Source organism: Geotrypetes seraphini, chromosome 1 (genome assembly GCF_902459505.1).
Source record: "Geotrypetes seraphini chromosome 1, aGeoSer1.1, whole genome shotgun sequence".
Lineage (NCBI taxonomy): Eukaryota > Metazoa > Chordata > Amphibia > Gymnophiona > Dermophiidae > Geotrypetes > Geotrypetes seraphini.
The window spans coordinates 172,810,439-172,829,540 of NC_047084.1; the positions used below are offsets into that span (position 1 = coordinate 172,810,439).

The 19,102-nt window shown below is 43.6% G+C and overlaps 1 protein-coding gene across 3 annotated transcripts in view; it reads right to left on the reverse strand.

Annotated features, from left to right (window-relative positions):
• Nucleotides 1-19,102, reverse strand: part of NAF1 (nuclear assembly factor 1 ribonucleoprotein) — a 135,260-nt gene that overhangs the window by 31,833 nt on the left and 84,325 nt on the right. For all 3 annotated transcript variants that reach the window (XM_033941610.1, XM_033941592.1, XM_033941599.1), the window contains exons 6-7: nt 17,085-17,245; nt 5,507-5,558 (exon numbers count right to left, since the gene is read on the reverse strand). In XM_033941610.1, coding sequence (XP_033797501.1) covers nt 5,507-5,558; nt 17,085-17,245 — 213 coding nt within the window. The remainder of the gene's footprint in view (nt 1-5,506; nt 5,559-17,084; nt 17,246-19,102) is intronic.

Below are 19,102 nucleotides of genomic sequence, written 5' to 3' on the forward strand. Positions count from 1 at the left end.
AGGATGACCCTTAATAGAAATTGGGAGGCTTAGTTTGGGGTTATCCTTCCAGGGAAAAAGTAGTACATTAGATTTTGAAATGTTCAATGCAAGTTTATTATTGTTTAACCAATTATGTATTTGTTCTAATTTTGTATTGATTACTGATATATCAGAAGGATTATTGGTATCAATGGGGTGCAGAAGTTGGATATCGTCGGCATAAGCGAAGACATTAAAGCCGATAGATTGACATAAAGTTAACAAAGGAGCAAGAAATATATTAAATAGAAGAGGAGAAAGTATAGAACCTTGTGGGACACCGTTTGAAGAGGGGAAAGTATTGGAAGTTGAATTATTGAAAAAAACAGATGAAGAACGATCAGAAAAGTAAGAGTGAAACCAAGATAGAACTTGGTCTGTGATACCAATTGACTGGAGCCTTGTTAGTAATAGCTCATGATCAATTGTGTCGAAAGCCGCCGAAAGATCCAAAGAAACTAAGAGAACTGATTGATGATGGTCTAGAAAGTAGTGAATAATGGTAGTCATGCCTATTAGTGAATGTTCTGTAGAATGATGTTGCCTAAAGCCAGTCTGATTGGGGTGAAGAATATTAGTTTTTTCAATAAAATCTGAAATCTGGTTAAACACCACCTTCTCAGTTAGTTTAGATAAAAATGGAATATTGGCTATCGGTCTGTAGTTCGACATATCTTCAGGACTAATTTTGTGATTTTTAATGATCGGATGAATAATTGAGTGTTTCCAAACCGTAGGAATGATACCTTTTTTTAGACTGTTACTAACCAGGGTAAGAATTGCTGGCCCGAAAGTCTTAAAGAATCGCTTAAGGAGGAAGGGAGGAATAGAATCAGTTTGGGAACCTTTTAAATTAATAGTTTTTAAAGTAGCTTCAATCTCTACTAAAGTAGGAATATTAAATAAAGAACATTTTGAAGAAAATGAGCTAAGCTCCGTTAGTACTTGATCAGATTTAATTGATGAGTTTATAGTGAATGTGGATCTGATATTGTCAATTTTTTCGATGAAATAAGAAGCGAGTTCTTGAGAAGTGAGTTTAATTTCAGTATCTTGTTTTTAACGCTGATTAAAATGAGTAATTGAATTTAATATACGATAGAGAGTGGAGGAATTTGTGGCTTTCTGAATTAGTCCTGAGTAAAATTTTGTTTTTGCAAGATTTATTTTTGATTTATAGAATTTAGAGTGTTCTTTAAATAGTTCAGAGTTAACTACAGATTTATCTTTCCTCCATTTACGCTCCAAGGATCTTACTTGCTTTTTGATAAGTTTGAGTTCTGCAGTATACCAAGGATTAATAGATTTTCTTCCAGAGATGATTTTTGATTGTTGAGGAGCTAATGTATCCAATAGTTGACGGGTGTTTTTGATCCAACATTTGATTGAGTCTTCTAATGATGTACAATTTAAATCAAAGAAATCTGACGGAAGTGCGGCCGCAATATTTTCAGAAGAAAGATTATTGAAGTCTCTGAATTTGATTATTTTTTTGGTAGATGTGGATGCTTTGAAATTATGAGTATATGACATTGATATCAGGAAATGATCCGACCAGGGAACTGGTTGGCAGAAATTCAAAGTGTAGTTATCGATTTGAGATGATGGGATGAGTGCCATATCAATAGTATGCCCTAAATTGTGTGTAGGTTCCAATATGAGAGGATGCATGTCTAAATGATCAATGTGTGTTAGGATAGTTTTAGTTTGAGAATCGGTAGGAATATCGAAATGGATGTTAAAATCTCCTAAGATTAAAGGGTTTAAAGTAGAGGAACCGAAGTCAAAGAGCAAGGATTGTAGTAGAATTAAATTTTCACTATTAACTGGGGGAGGTAAATAAAGGAGTAGAGCGTCAAGTTTAGGCTTAGTATGAAAAGAGAATTGTAAAAATTCAATAGGGGAATTAGACGGAGAGTAATCTATAGCTGTTATTAATGATGTACGGAAAATGATGGCTAGACCTCCGCCGCGTTTGTACTGACGATGATTGAAGAAATATGAAAATCCAGAGGGACAACTGTAGGAGAGGTAAGCTTCCTCTCCATCAGCTAGCCAAGTTTCGGTTAAGCATATGACATCAAAAGAATGTTGTGAAATTAAATCTTTAATTAAGTGATGTTTAGTTTTAACTGATCGAACATTTATTAATCCTATATTGAGATGCGGATTTTCGGTACTTTTGGGAGAGGATACATTAATTTCGGAACGTACAGGCAGATGGGGATTTGTTATGAAGTTAGCTGTTTTGCAAGGCCTATGTCCCCAGAAAACAGGGATAGAAGTAATAGAGTTATCCATATTAAGTGAATGGAAATTAGGAACTAAGTATTGAGTAATACAAGTATCATTAGTATTTAGGTCAGGAGAAGAAAAAAAGCAGTAAGGTATATTATTAGAATTGGAAGTATTTGTGAATCTGTAAGGTATAATCGTTGGAATATAGAAAACGCACTGCAGTAACGCACAAAGGAGCGCATTAAGTGCTTGATTTTATAGAGCATGTACCGGCAGGGGGGCGGAGTCCACAGCGGGCTTGTTAAAGCCATCGCTATGAGATAAAGCCGCGCCATGGCTCGAGCATATTTTAAGGGATCCACTGGATTATCCCAAATATCAGTAAGAACAATGTCAAGATCATCAAAAAAAAAAAAAAAAAAAAAAAGAGGTAAATTGTGGCCTCTGGACACTCAAGAGGGAACATTCAGCAGTGACCGGCTGTTCTGTCCAGCTTCAACTCCTGTACAGAATCAGATATTAAATCCACAAGATGCATGGGCTAAAAGAATCTGCATACTATGGGATCTTCACCAAAATTACGGGTTTCATATGAATCCGGATCCTGGAGATCTGCCAGATTCACCACATCCATGGCTGCTGCAGCGCCACCTGGTGAAAGCAAAGGAATGGAGAGCATGTCTGATGCAACTGCGGGCACAACCGGCTTACTCTCTGGTACCTCCGCAGGAAGGCAAGAAGATACACCCTAGTCTCTTGGAACAGGGATCCTTGTGACCGGAACCGACTTTTTAACTAAGTATGCCTGATAAAGCATATTCACAAATTCCGGTGGAAAACCCTCCTCTGCGGGGGAAGCTAACTTCTGCACAACAGATTTGGAATGCTTAGAAGATATAGGAGGTTTATTGCCAGAGCCAAGCTTACGGTTCACCAAATGCCACCAGCAAACTCCCCAGGGCCCCCTCACACCAATTTTGTGGGAGTCGGGGCATAAGGCGCTTGAAGATCCTCCCTGAAGGTCAAAGGTATCGCGTTTGAGCAAATTTTGCCCCCTTCAAGGGCTACAGCACACGTAGAACATAGCTGCGCACCTGACAGCCAACCACTGTAAATGAGACATGAATCCATCCCATCTTACCCTGGGGAGGTCATCTATGTGGTTTTCTTTGAAAAATGAAGTTGTAAGTATGAAAAATAACTTTAAAATCAAATCTGGAAAAATCCAAAATGGCCACTGAGGCCCTGTTTTGATTTTAGGGGTGGTGGGGGGCACAGAGTATGCAGGGAAACCTAAAACCCCTTTTTTAAAGACCCCCCAAAATCTCTGATTCAAGCTGTTAACTGATTCTCACATAAATGTGTGCTGACAGGAAATTACAACATTTACTCACTGTTGCTGAAAGAAATTGCATGCAGAGCTGAACACAGATTACAGAGAGATCCTTTGCCTCAGTGAACTGGAAATCTGGATTTCAAATCTTCTGACTGCCCTACCGGCCTGACCACCACGACTGGAGACCTCCTCCACCTGTGGACATGTCATGCAAATGCCTGGCGGAGGAATGCAGTCTGGCTCCAATCCCGGTTGCGCCTCCACGGAACCGCTCTGCCTGCGCTACACCCAACTAGCGGATGAACCTGGGGTGAGCTAGCACCCAAGGGAAAGGTCCTGGAGCCTTAATATGATGTACAGGCTGTCCAGGGGGCTTACTGCTGAACAGGGAAACCCCCAGAAGCAGACTGTCTCCAACAGTCTGCAATCTCTCGCAGTCAAGGATGTCCCCACAGGGACCCTGCACAGCATGAGGTCAAAACCACGACCAAAACCTACTGAAATTACTGTAAAATCACAAAAAGAAACAAGAGCAGAAAAGATAAGATCCTACAGCCTGGCCTGTAGGAACTAAGATTGGAGTACAAAAGGAGAATGCTCAGTGGTAAGAAGTGAGGGCGTAAAAAATTCAAAAGGTTTTGAGGCTTCCTATAGATCCCTGGTGGCAGGAGGGAAATAACCCACTGGTCCTGGAATAAAGTGGGATCGTATAAAAACAGAGGTCGCAACCTGCAGCTTTTCTCCCATGCCCTTCACCAGACCTACCAAAGTACCTGGTGGTCCAGCGGGGATCTTCGTGGTAGGAGCATGGCACTCTCGCTCCTGCCTCCTCACAATTGCCTTCTAAAATGGCTGCTATCACCTCTTGAGGCAGCTCGTAGTACTACAGAAAATGACACGCACACCCGTGAAAGGTCGCAGAAGCCATTTTAGAAGGCAGCCACAAGGAGAAGGTGTGAAAGGAACACACTCCTGCCACAAAGACCTGGGGTGAGGCTCTACCTATGCATGGAAGAGTGGAGGGGGGCATGTAGGGCTGAGCTGCCATGAGAGGGCCATGCTCCTGCCCCGAAGATCCTCACCCCCCCCCAGGACCCATTACCTAGGTTGGCCCTTGGGAGGTGGAGGAATCATGGATTGGAAGGGAGATCAAAGGGCTGGGGCCTAGAGAGGGGAGCGAGCCTTGTCTATGGGTTGGGGGAGGAGGAGGGACGAGAGGTGCAGAGACCTGGAGGGGAGAGAAGCTAGACCTTGGGGAGAGAAGAGAGTGAGAGAGCTGGAATATGTCAAACCCTCTTCTCTAACTATTGCGGCTCTTTGTAAATCTTGGGTCAAACATTAAAGATAAAATGGCTCTTTGCTTTAAAAAGGTTGTCGACCCCTGAACTAGTAGTATGGAAGACAGATCATGTGATAACTTTACATGCAACATACACTTGGGGAGTATTTGAAAACAGAACTTGTTGAACCAGGGCTGCTTGCCTAAGAAAAAGTTTTAGACAAACAAACCTAAAGGAGGATTTATCTTTGCTCAAAATGTAATATATAAAATTAGAAAGCATCGATTTAAAAAAAAAAAAAGCAACCTGTGAAAGTCACATTATTTCTGAGATACTGGAATGGTAAAGAGACTGGATCGTGCTCCCAAAACATTCCTCCTGGTCATAAGATGAAAAACTTCTCCTCACTAGACTTTCTAACCTATTCTGTACACAAATATTTTAAAAAGGTCACCGATTTAGAGCAGCAGAAATTAAAAGATGCTCCAATGAATGTTCAATGTTTGTTCAATCAACCAACCCCCCCCCCACCCCCCCCCCCCCCCCCCCGGCTGTCAGAAGTACCCACACCGAAGTCTTGCAGTGAACATGCCAAAGTCTACAGAGAAACCAGAGTAGCTGCCTTACTTACTTCAGCTGGTGGCTCTTGATCATTCATCCAGGATGCATCAGAACCTTTCTGTCTAAGTGAAAAACCAAAATAAAACTCAATGGATGAAAATAAAAGCCAACAAAGTTAACAATTTGACACCACGGTTTTGTCACTATTTCTTTCAACTATGTGAGGATGAGTGAGATGAGGAAAATAGTTAAATTTGATTAGCCATGAGAAAAAGAGCGCTTTCATTCTAAACCATTTTATGACAACAAATTTTATTGAAACAGCTTATGCAGCACAATTGCTAAAGATTAATGTACTTTCACAGAAAAAGTACAATTTATGGTATGAATTAAGAGAAATGCACTTTGTGTAGAAATGCTAAAACAAAAACTAATATAACAGGTCTAAACACAATCTGATGAAACAAATTTTAATATAAAAATATCCACACTGAAAAGGATGAGCATTATTGTTCATATTATTACCCTTAATATTGGAGAGTCTAGTGACATTTGAGCACACAGGAATTCTAAGCATATATAGAGAAAGGAGTTAACTGTCTGCTGTCCTACACAGAAAATATTCATAATAAATGACAGAAATGTACAATTAGCAAGAAAAGTTGCTTTGAAAACAAGCACACACACTGTGACACATTGGGCATTTTTCTTCATGTGTGTATGTGTCAAGGTAGATGATTTTATCAAAAATAAACCATAAAAGAGTACCGTATTTTCACTCATATACCACGCACCCGTGTAAAATGCGCACACGGGTATAGCGCGCGGGAAACTGTAATTTATGCAAAGAAATTTTTATATAGCGCGCACACCCGTATACCGCGCATGCCACCCCGACTCTCCCGTCGCCGCCCGACTCTCCTTTCGCCCGCCCCGACTCTCCTCTTGCCACCCCGACTCTCCTTTCCCCCTTGAAGTCCTGTCCCCCCTTGAAGTCCTGTCCCCACCCTGAAAGCCTGATGCCCCCCCACGACGTCCGATTCACCCCCCCCGCAGGACCGCTCGCACCCCCACCCCGAAGGACCGCTCGCACTCGCACTCGCACCCCCACCCCGAAGGACCGCTCGCACCCCCACAGCCTCCCACCCCCCCCATCATGGAGAAACTGGCTACCGTTGTGCTGCTGCTTCCTCTGCCGGAGGTTCCGCCCCCTTCTCTGAGCCCTGCGTCGCTTCCTCTTCCGGCGGTCCCGCCCTTTCTCTGACATCAGAGAAAGGGCGGGACTGCCGGAAGAGGAAGCAGTGCAGACGCAGGGCTCAGAGAAGGAGCGGGACCACCGGCAGAGGAAGCAGCAGGACAACGGTAGGCAGCTTCTCCATGATGGAGGAGGGGGGTGGGAGGCTGTGGGGGTGCGAGCGGTCCTTCGGGGTGGGGGTGCAGGAGCGAGTGCGAGCGGTCCTTCGGGGTGGGGGTGCGAGCGGTCCTGCGTGGTGAATCGGACGTCGGGGGGGGGGGGAACTATGTAAAAAAAAAATTTGGACAACGCGCTCATGAATATAACGCACATGGTTATACTCGGTTTGTAAAATCGTGTATAACGCACGCGTTATATGCGTGTAAATACGGTACATCATAAAGAGTTCTCAGCCTAACCAAGAAGAAAGTAACATGGATATGGTTCAATCAATGATCTAAAACAATGTCAAAAACAGAATTTCATTTCCAAAAATTGGCACTAAACAGAATAAGATAACACACTTTTCAGCTACAGTGGCAAAATAATGCTCAGAATTTAAAAAGTTGGTTGGGCTGAGAACTTTTCATTACCCCCTCATAGTGTGCTGGCAAATGTTTAAAAATGGGTTCTCTCTCCAAAACAAACAAAAAAACTTTATTATGCATTTTATTGGTACAAAGGGTATGTGTACCAACCAATTTACAAATAATATTAAAATATACAATATTTTTTACTCTAAATTTCATATGGCCAATTACTGTAAATTTCATATGGCAACTTTAAGGATGGGCTCACTATGGCTCTTGTTCCTACAGTAACAAAACAAATAAACAATAATTCAAAATTCCACATTAAAAATAGCTAAATTCAAAACAGAAATGGAATTCAAAATCAAAACTAATAATTAGGTGTGCCCTCAATTCTTTAGCATGTCCAAAAATAGAGTCAAAAATAATACATTCAGTAAATGACTAAATCATCTATGGAAAGGAGGCAGGACCTGAGACCATGTGTTCGTGTCACATATCAGCCCATACGAACTAAGGTTTTAATCACTGGTCCTCCTCCACCACCTCTAATCAATGCGCAAAAATCAGTATTTATATTTAAATATCATGCAAAAACAATCTATTTATATTTCAAGTATTTAAATAATGTAAAATGTAAAAGGCCACTTATCTTAGTGGTACAAGCACATCATTTCAAAAACTGATTCTGACGGGCCTATTTCACCATTTCTTCTTCAGAGAATCAGAACAAAATTCTTAATCCAGACAGACCACAGTGCTGCATCCTCAATCTTTCAGCCACATTTTTCTGGTACTTGAAGATCTTATCTCCAAATGATGTACAGAATAATCACTTGTCATTGTCTCTTCTATCATCATAAATGTTGTTCTTGTGTTTTCTCTTTACCACTAAATCTGGTTTTCTTACCATCAAGCTACCTTATTGTGTCTTTCTTTATAGAATGTTTGTCCCATCAAACTTTGCAGCCAGCTATGAGAGGAATTACCACTGGGGATACATGTATGTATATCTAGCTATATGCACACACACATATATATTTAAATACTTGAAATATAAATAGATTGTTGTTTTTGCATGATATTTAAATATAAATGCTGATTTTTGCACATTGATTAGAGTCCTCTAAATTTTCTTCACACTTCTACCTCTAACCCTCTGTTGTAGTTCCTTCCTATTTCTCCTACTGTAAACCGCGTCGAGCTCTACGAACGTGGAGATGATGCAGTATACAAACCTAAGGATTAGATTAGATTACCGTATTTTCGCGGATATAACGCGCACCATTGTAAAACGCGCACAGGGGTATAGCGCGCAGAAATCACGATGATATGTACAAAAACTTTTCTATACCGCGCTCAGGCATATAACGCGCATGCTGCCCGACTCTCCTCTGGCCACCCCGACTCTCCTTTCGCTCTCCCCGACTCTCCTCTGGCCACCCCGACTCTCCTTTCGCCCTCCCCGACTCTCATCTGGTTGCCCCGACTCACCCTGACTTTCGGTGCACTGCCCCGACTCTCCTCTGGTTGCCCCGACTCACCGTTCACCCGCCCTGACTTTCGGTGCACTGCCCCGCCTCTCCGTGCCTGTCCCCCTTGAAGTCCTGTCCCCCCTTGAAGGTCTGCCTGTCCCCCCTTGAAGGTCTGCCTGTCCCCCCTTGAAGTCCTGTCCCCCTTGAAGGTCTGCCTGTCCCCCTTGAAGATCTGCCTGTCCCCCCTTGAAGTCCTGTCCCCATCCTGAAAGCCTGATGCCCCCCCTCGACGTCCGATTCTTCTCCCCCCTCGGCAGGACCACTCGCACCCCCACCCCGAAGGACCGCCGACTCCCCGACAATATTGGGCCAGGAGGGAGCCCAAATCCTCCTGGCCACGGCGACCCCCTAACCCCACCCCGCACTACATTACGGGCAGGAGGGATCCCAGGCCCTCCTGCCCTCGACGCAAACCCCCCTCCCCCCCCAGCCGACCCGCGACCCCCCTGGCCGACCCCCACGACCCCCCCACCCCCCTTCCCCGTACCTTTGGAAGTTGGCCGGACAGACGGGAGCCAAACCCGCCTGTCCGGCAGGCAGCCAACGAAGGAATGAGGCCGGATTGGCCCATCCGTCCTAAAGCTCCGCCTACTGGTGGGGCCTAAGGCGCGTGGGCCAATCAGAATAGGCCCTGGAGCCTTAGGTCCCACCTGGGGGCGCGGCCTGAGACACATGGTCGGGTTTGGCCCATGTGCCTTTTGATCTTGAGATGCAGCTTGCGTCCTATCTTAAGTTTTGATCGGATTTCTCTACACCCTGAGGCAGCAGATGAGTGAAACGCTGGCCATCGTCGGTGTACCGATCTACTAATCTAGATAAGTGGATTGTTATCCTCTATCGTTTGCACCGCCGCCCTGCTTTAAGTTCTTTACTACGGGGGGTCGGTCTGGAGGTTTTTTGCCAGTGAGGTGTTACGTCCAACCACCTTGGACCACCATTGTGGTGGTGGAAGGGCTCCTATCTGAGGCTTTTTCCTCCATTTAGCTGTACCTCCCCTTTAGAGCTATAGCAGTGCTGCGTTCCTCTTCTTTTTTATGACATTTTTTCATTCCAGTGAAAGTGTTTTTTGTAATATTATTGAGTTTCACAATTCCGAGTTTTTTCTTGAATCATAGAATAATTAACATAAATAGAGCTTGTGCAAGCAACAATAAGCATGGATACCTAACTGAACTGTAAGCATTAAATTAGACATTTATGAGCAAAATATGATTAAGAAAAATCTTCTGGAGTGCACTCTCTCTTATCAGGCTATTAAAGTATAGGATTTCCTTTGACTTCATTTGGGACAGCTCACTTCATATATCCTTTTTTATAAGGCTTTAACAATTTATAATTTTAACTTATTGTGATCTGCTCTGAATCTTGACTAGATGTGGAATAGAACAACTCTGATTAGATTAAAAAAAAAAAAAAAGAAAAACAAAAGAGGTCAAGCAATCCAAAAGTTCCAGATCTACCAGGAGGCTCCAAATTTCCTGCTGTGCTTCCAGGATCATATGCTAAGATTCAATGCCATATGTTCTACTCATCTCTCCCTAGCTCCCTAAGGCAGCAGTTGTAGTATGCACTATGGCAGAGGTAGGCAATTCCGGTCCTCGAGAGCCAGAGTCAGGTCAGGTTTTCAGGATATCCACAATAAATATGCATGAGATAGATTTGCAAATCCATTTCATACATATTCATTGTGGATATCCTGAAAACCTGACCTGGCTCCGGCTCTTGAGGACTGGAATTGCCTACCCTTGCACTATGGGGACACTAAAGGAATGCATCACAATCCAAGCAATCCTTTGTCCGCCCACCCAAAAGTACCACAGAATTATGCACTGTTGGTGAAGTGAGAAGGAACCATGGCTATAGAACAGTAAGCATGCTTCCTCTGTGTCTGCATTCTACACACAACTCATGCAATCCAGGAGGTTGCAATACAGAGGTTTTGTGTAATGGTAATGTGAAGGCAAGTTTAACTGAAGACATGATTACATTGCTGGTGTATACTGTACTTTACCCTTTCAAGTCCAAGCTAAAGGCCCACTTTTTTGAAACTGCTTTCGACTCAACTCCCCCTCACTGCTGTCAGATACCTATACTCACTATAACCTCCCCAACCTTGAAATGTCCTGTCTAAATTAGATTGCAAGCTCTTCTGTGCAGGGACTGTCTATTGTTTAAAGAAGCGTGGGATGAACACAGAGGATTTAGAATCAGAAAATAATATTAAATATTGAACTAAGGCCAGTACTGGGCAGACTTGCACGGTCTGTGTCTGTATATGGCCGTTTGGTGGAGGATGGGCTGGGGAGGGCTTCAATGGCTGGGAGGGTGTAGATGGGCTGGAGTAAGTCTTAACAGAGATTTCGGCAGTTGGAACCCAAACACAGTACCGGGTAAAGCTTTGGATTCTTGCCCAGAAATAGCTAAGAAGAAAAAATTAAAAAATGTAAATTGAATCAGGTTGGGCAGACTGGATGGACCATTCGGGTCTTTATCTACCGTCATCTACTATGTTACTATGTATGTTAAAATGTACAGCGCTGTGTACGCCTTTCAGCGCTACAGAAATAATAAGTAGTAGTAGTAGTAAAAGTCATATGTCAAAAGCTTGGAATATTACTAGATGAATGTCTCGGTTTGGAACAGCATGTTGCCATGGTAACTGGGAGAGGATGGTTATACACTATGCTTAATTCATTTGCTTAAAGACACTACACTCACTTCATTTACTGAATTTTTAACATGCTTATAAATTACAAACAATATGTATGATGAATAATAAATAACAACTATTCCCTGGTATTGACTTGGAAGAATTTATGTCATTCACTGCTTATTCAGAATAGCTGTTTTCAGGTTCTGGTCATTTATTTAATTCATTTTCTATCCTGGTTTCCCCAAAGAGCTCAGAACGGGTTACAGGTAAACATACATAACATACAGTTAACAGGTTACAGTTTGACACATCTCCCCTACATTACAGGTTCTTCATTGACTTTTTGATATGCAAGCTCATTTGCAATGACTAGGCCCGGAGTAAAATAGGCCCGGAGTAAAAGCATATTTTATGAAATACAAAGCGATACCTAGAGAAGAGGGTAATTTTATAACAGAGCACCCAAGAGGCCAAATAGGTTTAAGGATGTTAAAGTAGGGTTACCATATTTTGCCAAGTAAAAATTTGGACCCATGGCTACGCCCCCAGGACTGCCCAGTTCAATTCTGTTCTGCCCCCCCCCCCCCTCCCCCCCGCGGATGCCCATTCCCGATGAGATTTTGTCAGGAAGCTTTACAAAACCCAGACAAAAGATATTGTCGGGGAGTTGGGGAGTCGGCGGGGCAAGAGGGCTTGGGCTCCCTTTTGCCCCGATCGTGTCGGGGAGTCGGGGGGGGGGCAAGAGGGGAAGCAGCAGGACACCGGTAGGAGCTTCTACATGATGGGAGGGGTCGGGAGGCTGTGGGGGTGCGAGCGGTCCTTCAGGGTGGGGGTGCGTGCGAGCGGTCCTTCGGGGTGGGGGTGCGAGCGGTCCTGCGGGGGGGAATGAATCGGACGTCGGGGGAGGGGGGGCATCTGGCTTTCAGGGTGGGGACAGGACTTCAAGGGGGAGAGGAGAGTCGGGGCGGGCGAAAGAAGAGTCGGGGTGGCCAGAGGAGAGTCGGGGCGGGCGACTGGAGAGTCGGGCAGCATGCGCGGTATACGGGTGTGCGCGGTATACAAAAATTTCTGTACATAAATTTGTGTTTTCCGCGCGCTATACCCGTGTGCGCGTTTTACACGGGTGTGCGTTATCTACGTGAAAATACGGTACTCTGCGTTTCTTTGCATTGAATTTTAGTTGACAGGCATTAGACCATTCCTCTAACTTTTGCAGATCATAGTAACATAGTAACATAGTATTTGACGGCAGATAAAGACCCAAATGGTCCATCCAGTCTGCCCAACCTGATTCAATTTAAATTTTTTTTTTAACTATTTTGGGCAAGAATCCAATTTTCTGCCAAGTATTGTGCTTAGGCAGCGAAAAGGGCGAACAGAATGCTAGGAATGATAAAGAAGGGGATCATAAACCGGTCGGAGAAGGTTATCATGCCGCTGTACTGGGCCATGGAGCGCCCTCACCTGGAGTACTGCATCCAGCACTGGTCGCCGTACATGAAGAAGGACACGGTACTACTCGAAAAGGTCCAGAGAAGAGTGACTAAGATGGTTAAGGGGCTGGAGGAGTTGCTGTACAGTGAAAGATTAGAGAAACTGGGCCTTTTCTCCCTTGAACAGTGGAGATTGAGAGGGGACATGATCGAAACATTCAAGGTACTGAAGGGAATAGACTTGGTAGATAAGGACAGGTTGTTCACCCTCTCCAAAGTTCACCCTCTCTAAAGTTGAAAGGGGATAGATTCCGTACGAACGTAAGGAAGTTCATAGAAACATAGAAAAAAGCAGCAGAAAAGGGCTATAGCCCACCAAGTCTGCCTATTCCAAGTATCCCCTCCCCTGAATTTACTCCCTTAAAGATCCCACGTGAGTATCCCATTTTCTCTTAAAATCCATCACGCTGCTGGCCTTTATCACCTGGAGTGGGAGTCTGTTCCAATGATCTACTACTCTTTCGGTGAAGAAGTACTTCCTGGAGTCGCCATGAAACTTCCCTCCCCTGATTTTCAGCGGATGCCCTCTGGTGGTCGAGGGTCCCATGAGCCAGAAGATATCATCTTCTGACTCGATGCGTCCCGTGATGTACTTATATGTTTCAATCATATCTCCCCGTTCTCTTCTTTCCTCAAGTGAGTACCAGAGAGTGGTAGAAAACTGGAACGCTCTTCCGGAGTCTGTCACAGGGGAAAACAACTTCCAGGGATTCAAGATAAAGTTAGACAAGTTCCTGCTGAACCGGAACATGCTCAGGTAGGGCTAGTCTCAGTAAGGGCAATGATCTTTGATCAGAGGGTCGCCGCGTGAGCAGACTGCTGGGCACGATGGACCATTGGTCTGACCCAGCAGCGGCAATTCTGTGAGAAGAGTTTCCATCCAAGCAGCAGCGGCAATTCAGTCTGTGAGAAGAGTTTCCATCCAAGTCAGGTCGTGTGGCACAGCAACAAATCCATTCTCATCAGTGTGCAGAATGTCAAGTCTGTCAGCTATAAGTCTGCACTTATTGTTCATCGCAGAAACATTTGTGTTAGGAGATAAGTCCCATAAATGTTCCTCCAATGATAAAAGATTCAATGATCCAGCTCTTCTTGTGCACCAGAGAAGGTTTATGAAGAACAGCTCCATCGATGTAGTCAGTGTCCTAAAGAATTTGAGAATGTATCTCTCCTTGTTGTTCATCTAGGGACTCACATGCCAGATAAACCACACAAGTGTGACCAGTATGATAAAAGTTTCAAAAACCCATTACTCCTGCCCAATCACAAGAAAGATCCATAATGATGAAAGCCAGCACCCATGCAACCAGTGTACAAAATCCTTCAATTACCCAGCATTACTGTTGGCTCATTAAAAAACCCACACAGAAAACAAGTTCAAATGTGGATAAGGCATGGCAGGCAGGCAGCCATTGGTACAACATACCAACTAGTAAAATTGTCCTACAGGTGCAATCACTGTGACCAAAGTTTTAATTTTCCAACAATGCTAAATGAGAACCTGAAAGTACATGTAGGAAAACAAGCCACATAAGTGTACTCAATGTGAGAGAAGCTTCAGTGATCCAGTACTCTTTGTTGCGCATAAGATACATACACAAGCAGAGCATTTGAGTACAAAGTATGTAGAAACTGTCACAAGGAAGTTGGCCCTCAATCACGAGTCAAAAGATTAGGAACAAAAATTTCTGTTGTACATAATTTTTGATTTGTTTTATTTAGAATTAAAACTCGGACACTGTGGTAGTTTTGTGTTGATCAGAACTTTTTATCTGGCTTTTGTCCTTTGTGTAGGGGATACCTAATGTGACCATTTATTTTTTTCATCAAAATGGGGCATTTATTAATTGTCAGTCCTGCCCCCAATCCCACCCTAGCCCCGCCCAATCCCACCCCCAATTTATTCCATTCATTTTTCATGTACACATAATATCTTATTAATTCATAATGGTAACTATAAAATTTAAAAAACCAACAAAGCACGCAGAGAAAATGTTAATTATCATTTATATTTGGGGGCAAATGACTAAAATATGCAATAAATAAACACTTTCAATAATGATTGATGCTGTGACATCACAGCATCAATCATTATTGAAAGTGTTTATTATTTTATACATTGTCTTTTCATGATATCTGAGTCATTTGTGTTTAAAATATGCAATGTCACCTCAGTAACTATAGAAAAATAGACAAATATAGTTCAAAATATAGACAGCAGATATAAATTCTCAAAACTGACACATTTTGATCACTAAATTGAAAATAAAATCATTTTTCTTACCTTTGCTGTCTGGTGATTTCATGAGTCTCTGGTTGCATTTCTTTCTGACTGTGCATCCTTTCTTTCTGCACTCAGGTCCAACAACTGTCCCTTCCTATGTCCTTAGTGCCCCCAGTGCCTCCTTCCTATGTCCTTAGTGCCCCTTCTCATGCTCTTAGTGCCCCAGTGCTTCCTTCCCATGTCCTTAGTGCCCCTTCCTATATCCTTAGTGCCCCCTTCCTATGTCCTTAGTGCCCCCAGTGCCTCCTTCCCATGTCCTTAGTGCCTCCTTCCCATGTCCTTAGTGCCCCAATGCCTCCTTCCTATGTCCTTAGTGCTTCTTCCTGTCCTTAGTGCCCCAATGCCGCCTTCCTATGTCCTTAGTGCCTCTTCCTGTCCTTAGTGCCTCCTTCCTATGTCCTTAGTGCCCCTCCCTTTCCAAAGCCAGCCTGCCTCCCTCCCCCTCACTGCCTTCCAGCCTTTGTCCCACCCCTTCCCCCAAAGCCAGACAGCCAGCCTCCCTGCCGCGCCAAATATGAGAAAGCTCAGCAACCAATAGCATGCCTGTCTGCCTCCCTCCCTCCGAAGCCTACCACCGATTCTTCCACTCCCCCCGGTCTGCCACCGCCCGCTGCTACATCCTGCTCGCCGCAACAACCGCAGGAAAGGCATGTCCAAGTGCTGGCCCAGAAGCCTTCTCCCCGACATCAATTCTGACGTCAAAGAGGAAGTTCCGGGCCAGCCAGGCAGCGATTGGCTGGCCTGAAACTTCTTCTCCGACATCAGAATTGACGTTGGGGAAAAGGCTTCTGGGCCGGCGCCTGGACATGCCTCTCTAGCTATTGTTGTGGCGGCGGTGGGCGGAGAAGCAGGGAGAGAGCCCATTCTCCCATGTCCCGTTGTCCCCACACACAGCTTCGGGATACCGTCGCTGAAAATGGGACATTTCGGCATCCTGAAGTGCGTGGGGACAACGGGATAGGGGATCTGAAACAGGGACAGTCCCGTTCAAAATGGGACGTATGGTCACCTTAGGAATACCTGATAATAATGATCATACTACCATGAAATCTGAATTAAGAACTGGAGAGAGGACATTAAGGAAAACTATTGTGCTAAATTTAACTGTAAAAAAGGAGACTGATAAAATGAGGAAGATGATTGGGGTGGGTGGGAACTAAAACAAGCTGCTGCAAAGGTTAAACCAGGCACTGTTTAAAAATACTATCTTAGATGATTTGTTCAGATCTATTTCTTTCTTTAATAAAAGGCAGAAGGCCTAATTACTACTGGCACAGTTAAAAAAAAATAGTGAAAGAAGCTAATTTAGCCAAAAGAGCATAAAAAAAAGGAAAGTGGATCCAAATGAAAATACAAAAAAGCACTGGTAAGGTAAATGCAAAAGATTGTTGAGGCAGGCAAAAAGAGAATTTGCGAAGAAGCCTGTCATAGTTAACTTTTTCTAATACATTTGAAGTAAGAAGTCTGAGATTAAATCTGTTTGATGATAAATAAAGCATATTTGGGTTTAAAAAAGGATTGGAAAAGATCCTGGAAGGAACGTCTGCATAATCCGCTATTAAGACAGACATGGGGGAAGCCATTGCTTACCCTGGGATAGGTAGCATGGAATCTTTCTACTATTTGTGATTCTGACAAGTACTTGTGACCTGGATTGGCCACTGCTGGAAACAGGATACTGGGCTTGTTGGGCCTTCAGTCTGTCCCAGTATGGCAAAGCTTATATTCTTATGAACAGTTTTTAAAATAAAGTGCAAATCGCCATGATTAAAACTTAAGGTTTATATTTTGATGAATGTGTTAATCAAAAGTTTAAAGGAAAACAAAATTATCCTATAAGTTTTAACGGTAGTAAAACAGCATGCTTTATTCATACTGAAAACAAAATCTTGACAAAGAATGCTTAAAAAAATACTTACTTCTTTAGTTGTTCAATGAATATGTACTTGGTAAAGTCTTCAATTGATGGGGCAAAATACACAGTGTCATGCAGATTAATTCCTTTGTGCTCAATGCGCTCTGAAGTTTTAAAGCGTAACATGTAAAAAGGACGGGAGACAGGTCCAAATATTTCAAATATCTAAGGAAAAAAACAGGAAAAAAAAAGAAAGCACGTGTTATACTTAAAGCAATAAAAGGGAAGTAATACGCAACTGTTGAGATGAAATGACTACAGTGCAAAATGATAATCGTGTAATTTATTACCAACATGCATAATTGGTATCATTTATTAAGCAAAAGATCAGCATTAGCCATCTGCTGCTGTTTTGCGAGATTAATTCCTAGGGGCTTTCTGTCTCCCCATCTTTATGTCGCACCTTGGGGCTCCACCCCATACTTCCAGCCCCATTACCTTCCGCAAAAAAATCACAAGCGACCTGTTCTGGTCTAAATTTCTCAATCTATTCTCCTCTGCCCCTAAGCCTGCAGATTCAGGTACTAATTGGCATAACTGGGTCGCTCTCTCCAAATCCACCTATCTTTCCCTCGCCCCCCTTTCCACTAAATCCATCTCCTATCCCCGCAAGGCCCCTTGGTTCCTCCCATATCACAGAGAGCTAAAACAGAAATGTCGAGCTCTGGAATGCATATGGAAAAAATCAAAATGTCCTATAGACAGACAGTCCTGGAGAGTCAATATCAAGCTGTACAATACAGCACTAAAAAATAGCAAGAAAGAACTTTTATGGTGACAAAATCTCCAGGTCCAACTATCAAAGCAGTACTCTATTCAACATCTGGCGCTCCCTAACCTCCAAAAGAGACCCCACCTTGCTCCCCTCCTCTCCCTCAGCCGATGTTCTAGCAAAATTCTTCAACGATAAGGTTTCTTCCTTGAGATGCTCTTTCCCTCCTTCAGTCTCTTACAACTCCCTAGTGCCCACCGATTCCACTCCCACCCTAATGGTCTCCAACCCTATCCCAGCTGACAGATCCTGGACCACCTTTGAGCGCGTATCTGAATCCCTGGTCCTCAATCTCTGCCTCAAACTGAAATCCTGTAATTGCTCCTTGGACCCATTCCCCTCCTACTTATACGAGAACATTCCCGCTCAGGCTATTTCTTCTATCACCATTCTCATAAACTCTGCCCTTCAGTCGGGCCATTTCTCCCCAGAAATGGGTCATATCGCCTTGACCCCACTACTGAAAAAATCTGATCTTGACCCTTCTATACCATCCAGCTATCGCCCAATTGCAAATATCCCTCTCCTAACCAAGATGCTAGAGTCCATCATTTCTTCCCAACTCTCATCATACTTAGAGAGATTCTCTATTCTTTTACCCTATCAATATGGCTTTTGTCCTAACTTCAGCACCGAATCCCTACTGTCTTCCCTGATTTCAAGGGTTCAACAACTTCACTCTCGAAACAAGTTCGCCGTTCTCCTACAATTTGACCTTTCCGCTGCTTTCAACGTTGTTCACCATGATATTCTTGTTTACCAACTCTCTGAGATAGGTATCAACTCCACAGTCCTAGGTTGGTTCTCTAAATTCCTCCGCTCTCGTTCTTACATTGTTAACATGAATGGCACCTCCCCCTGGAAACCGAATTGTGGAGTCCCGCAAGGCTCTCCACTATCCCCTATCCTTTTCAACAACTATATGTCCTCCCTAAAACTCCTCCACCTATCCCCCCTAGAAACAATTTACACTTATGCAGACGACATCCTCGTCCTCCTCGAGACCGATTCGACCCTCACCAACCTGTCTAAGAACATATCCTCTTGTATAATGAACCTACAATCCTGGGCCCACACTGTGCAAATGAAATTGAATGAGTCCAAAACAAGACTTCTTTGGCTCGGTCCAAAACTAGATCACCTACCCACCTCCATCCCACTACCCTCTGGCTCCTCTCTGCAGCTTGAGTTTTCGAGCAAGGTCTTGGGCATCATTATTGATTCCACATTGTCCTCCAATGACCACCTCC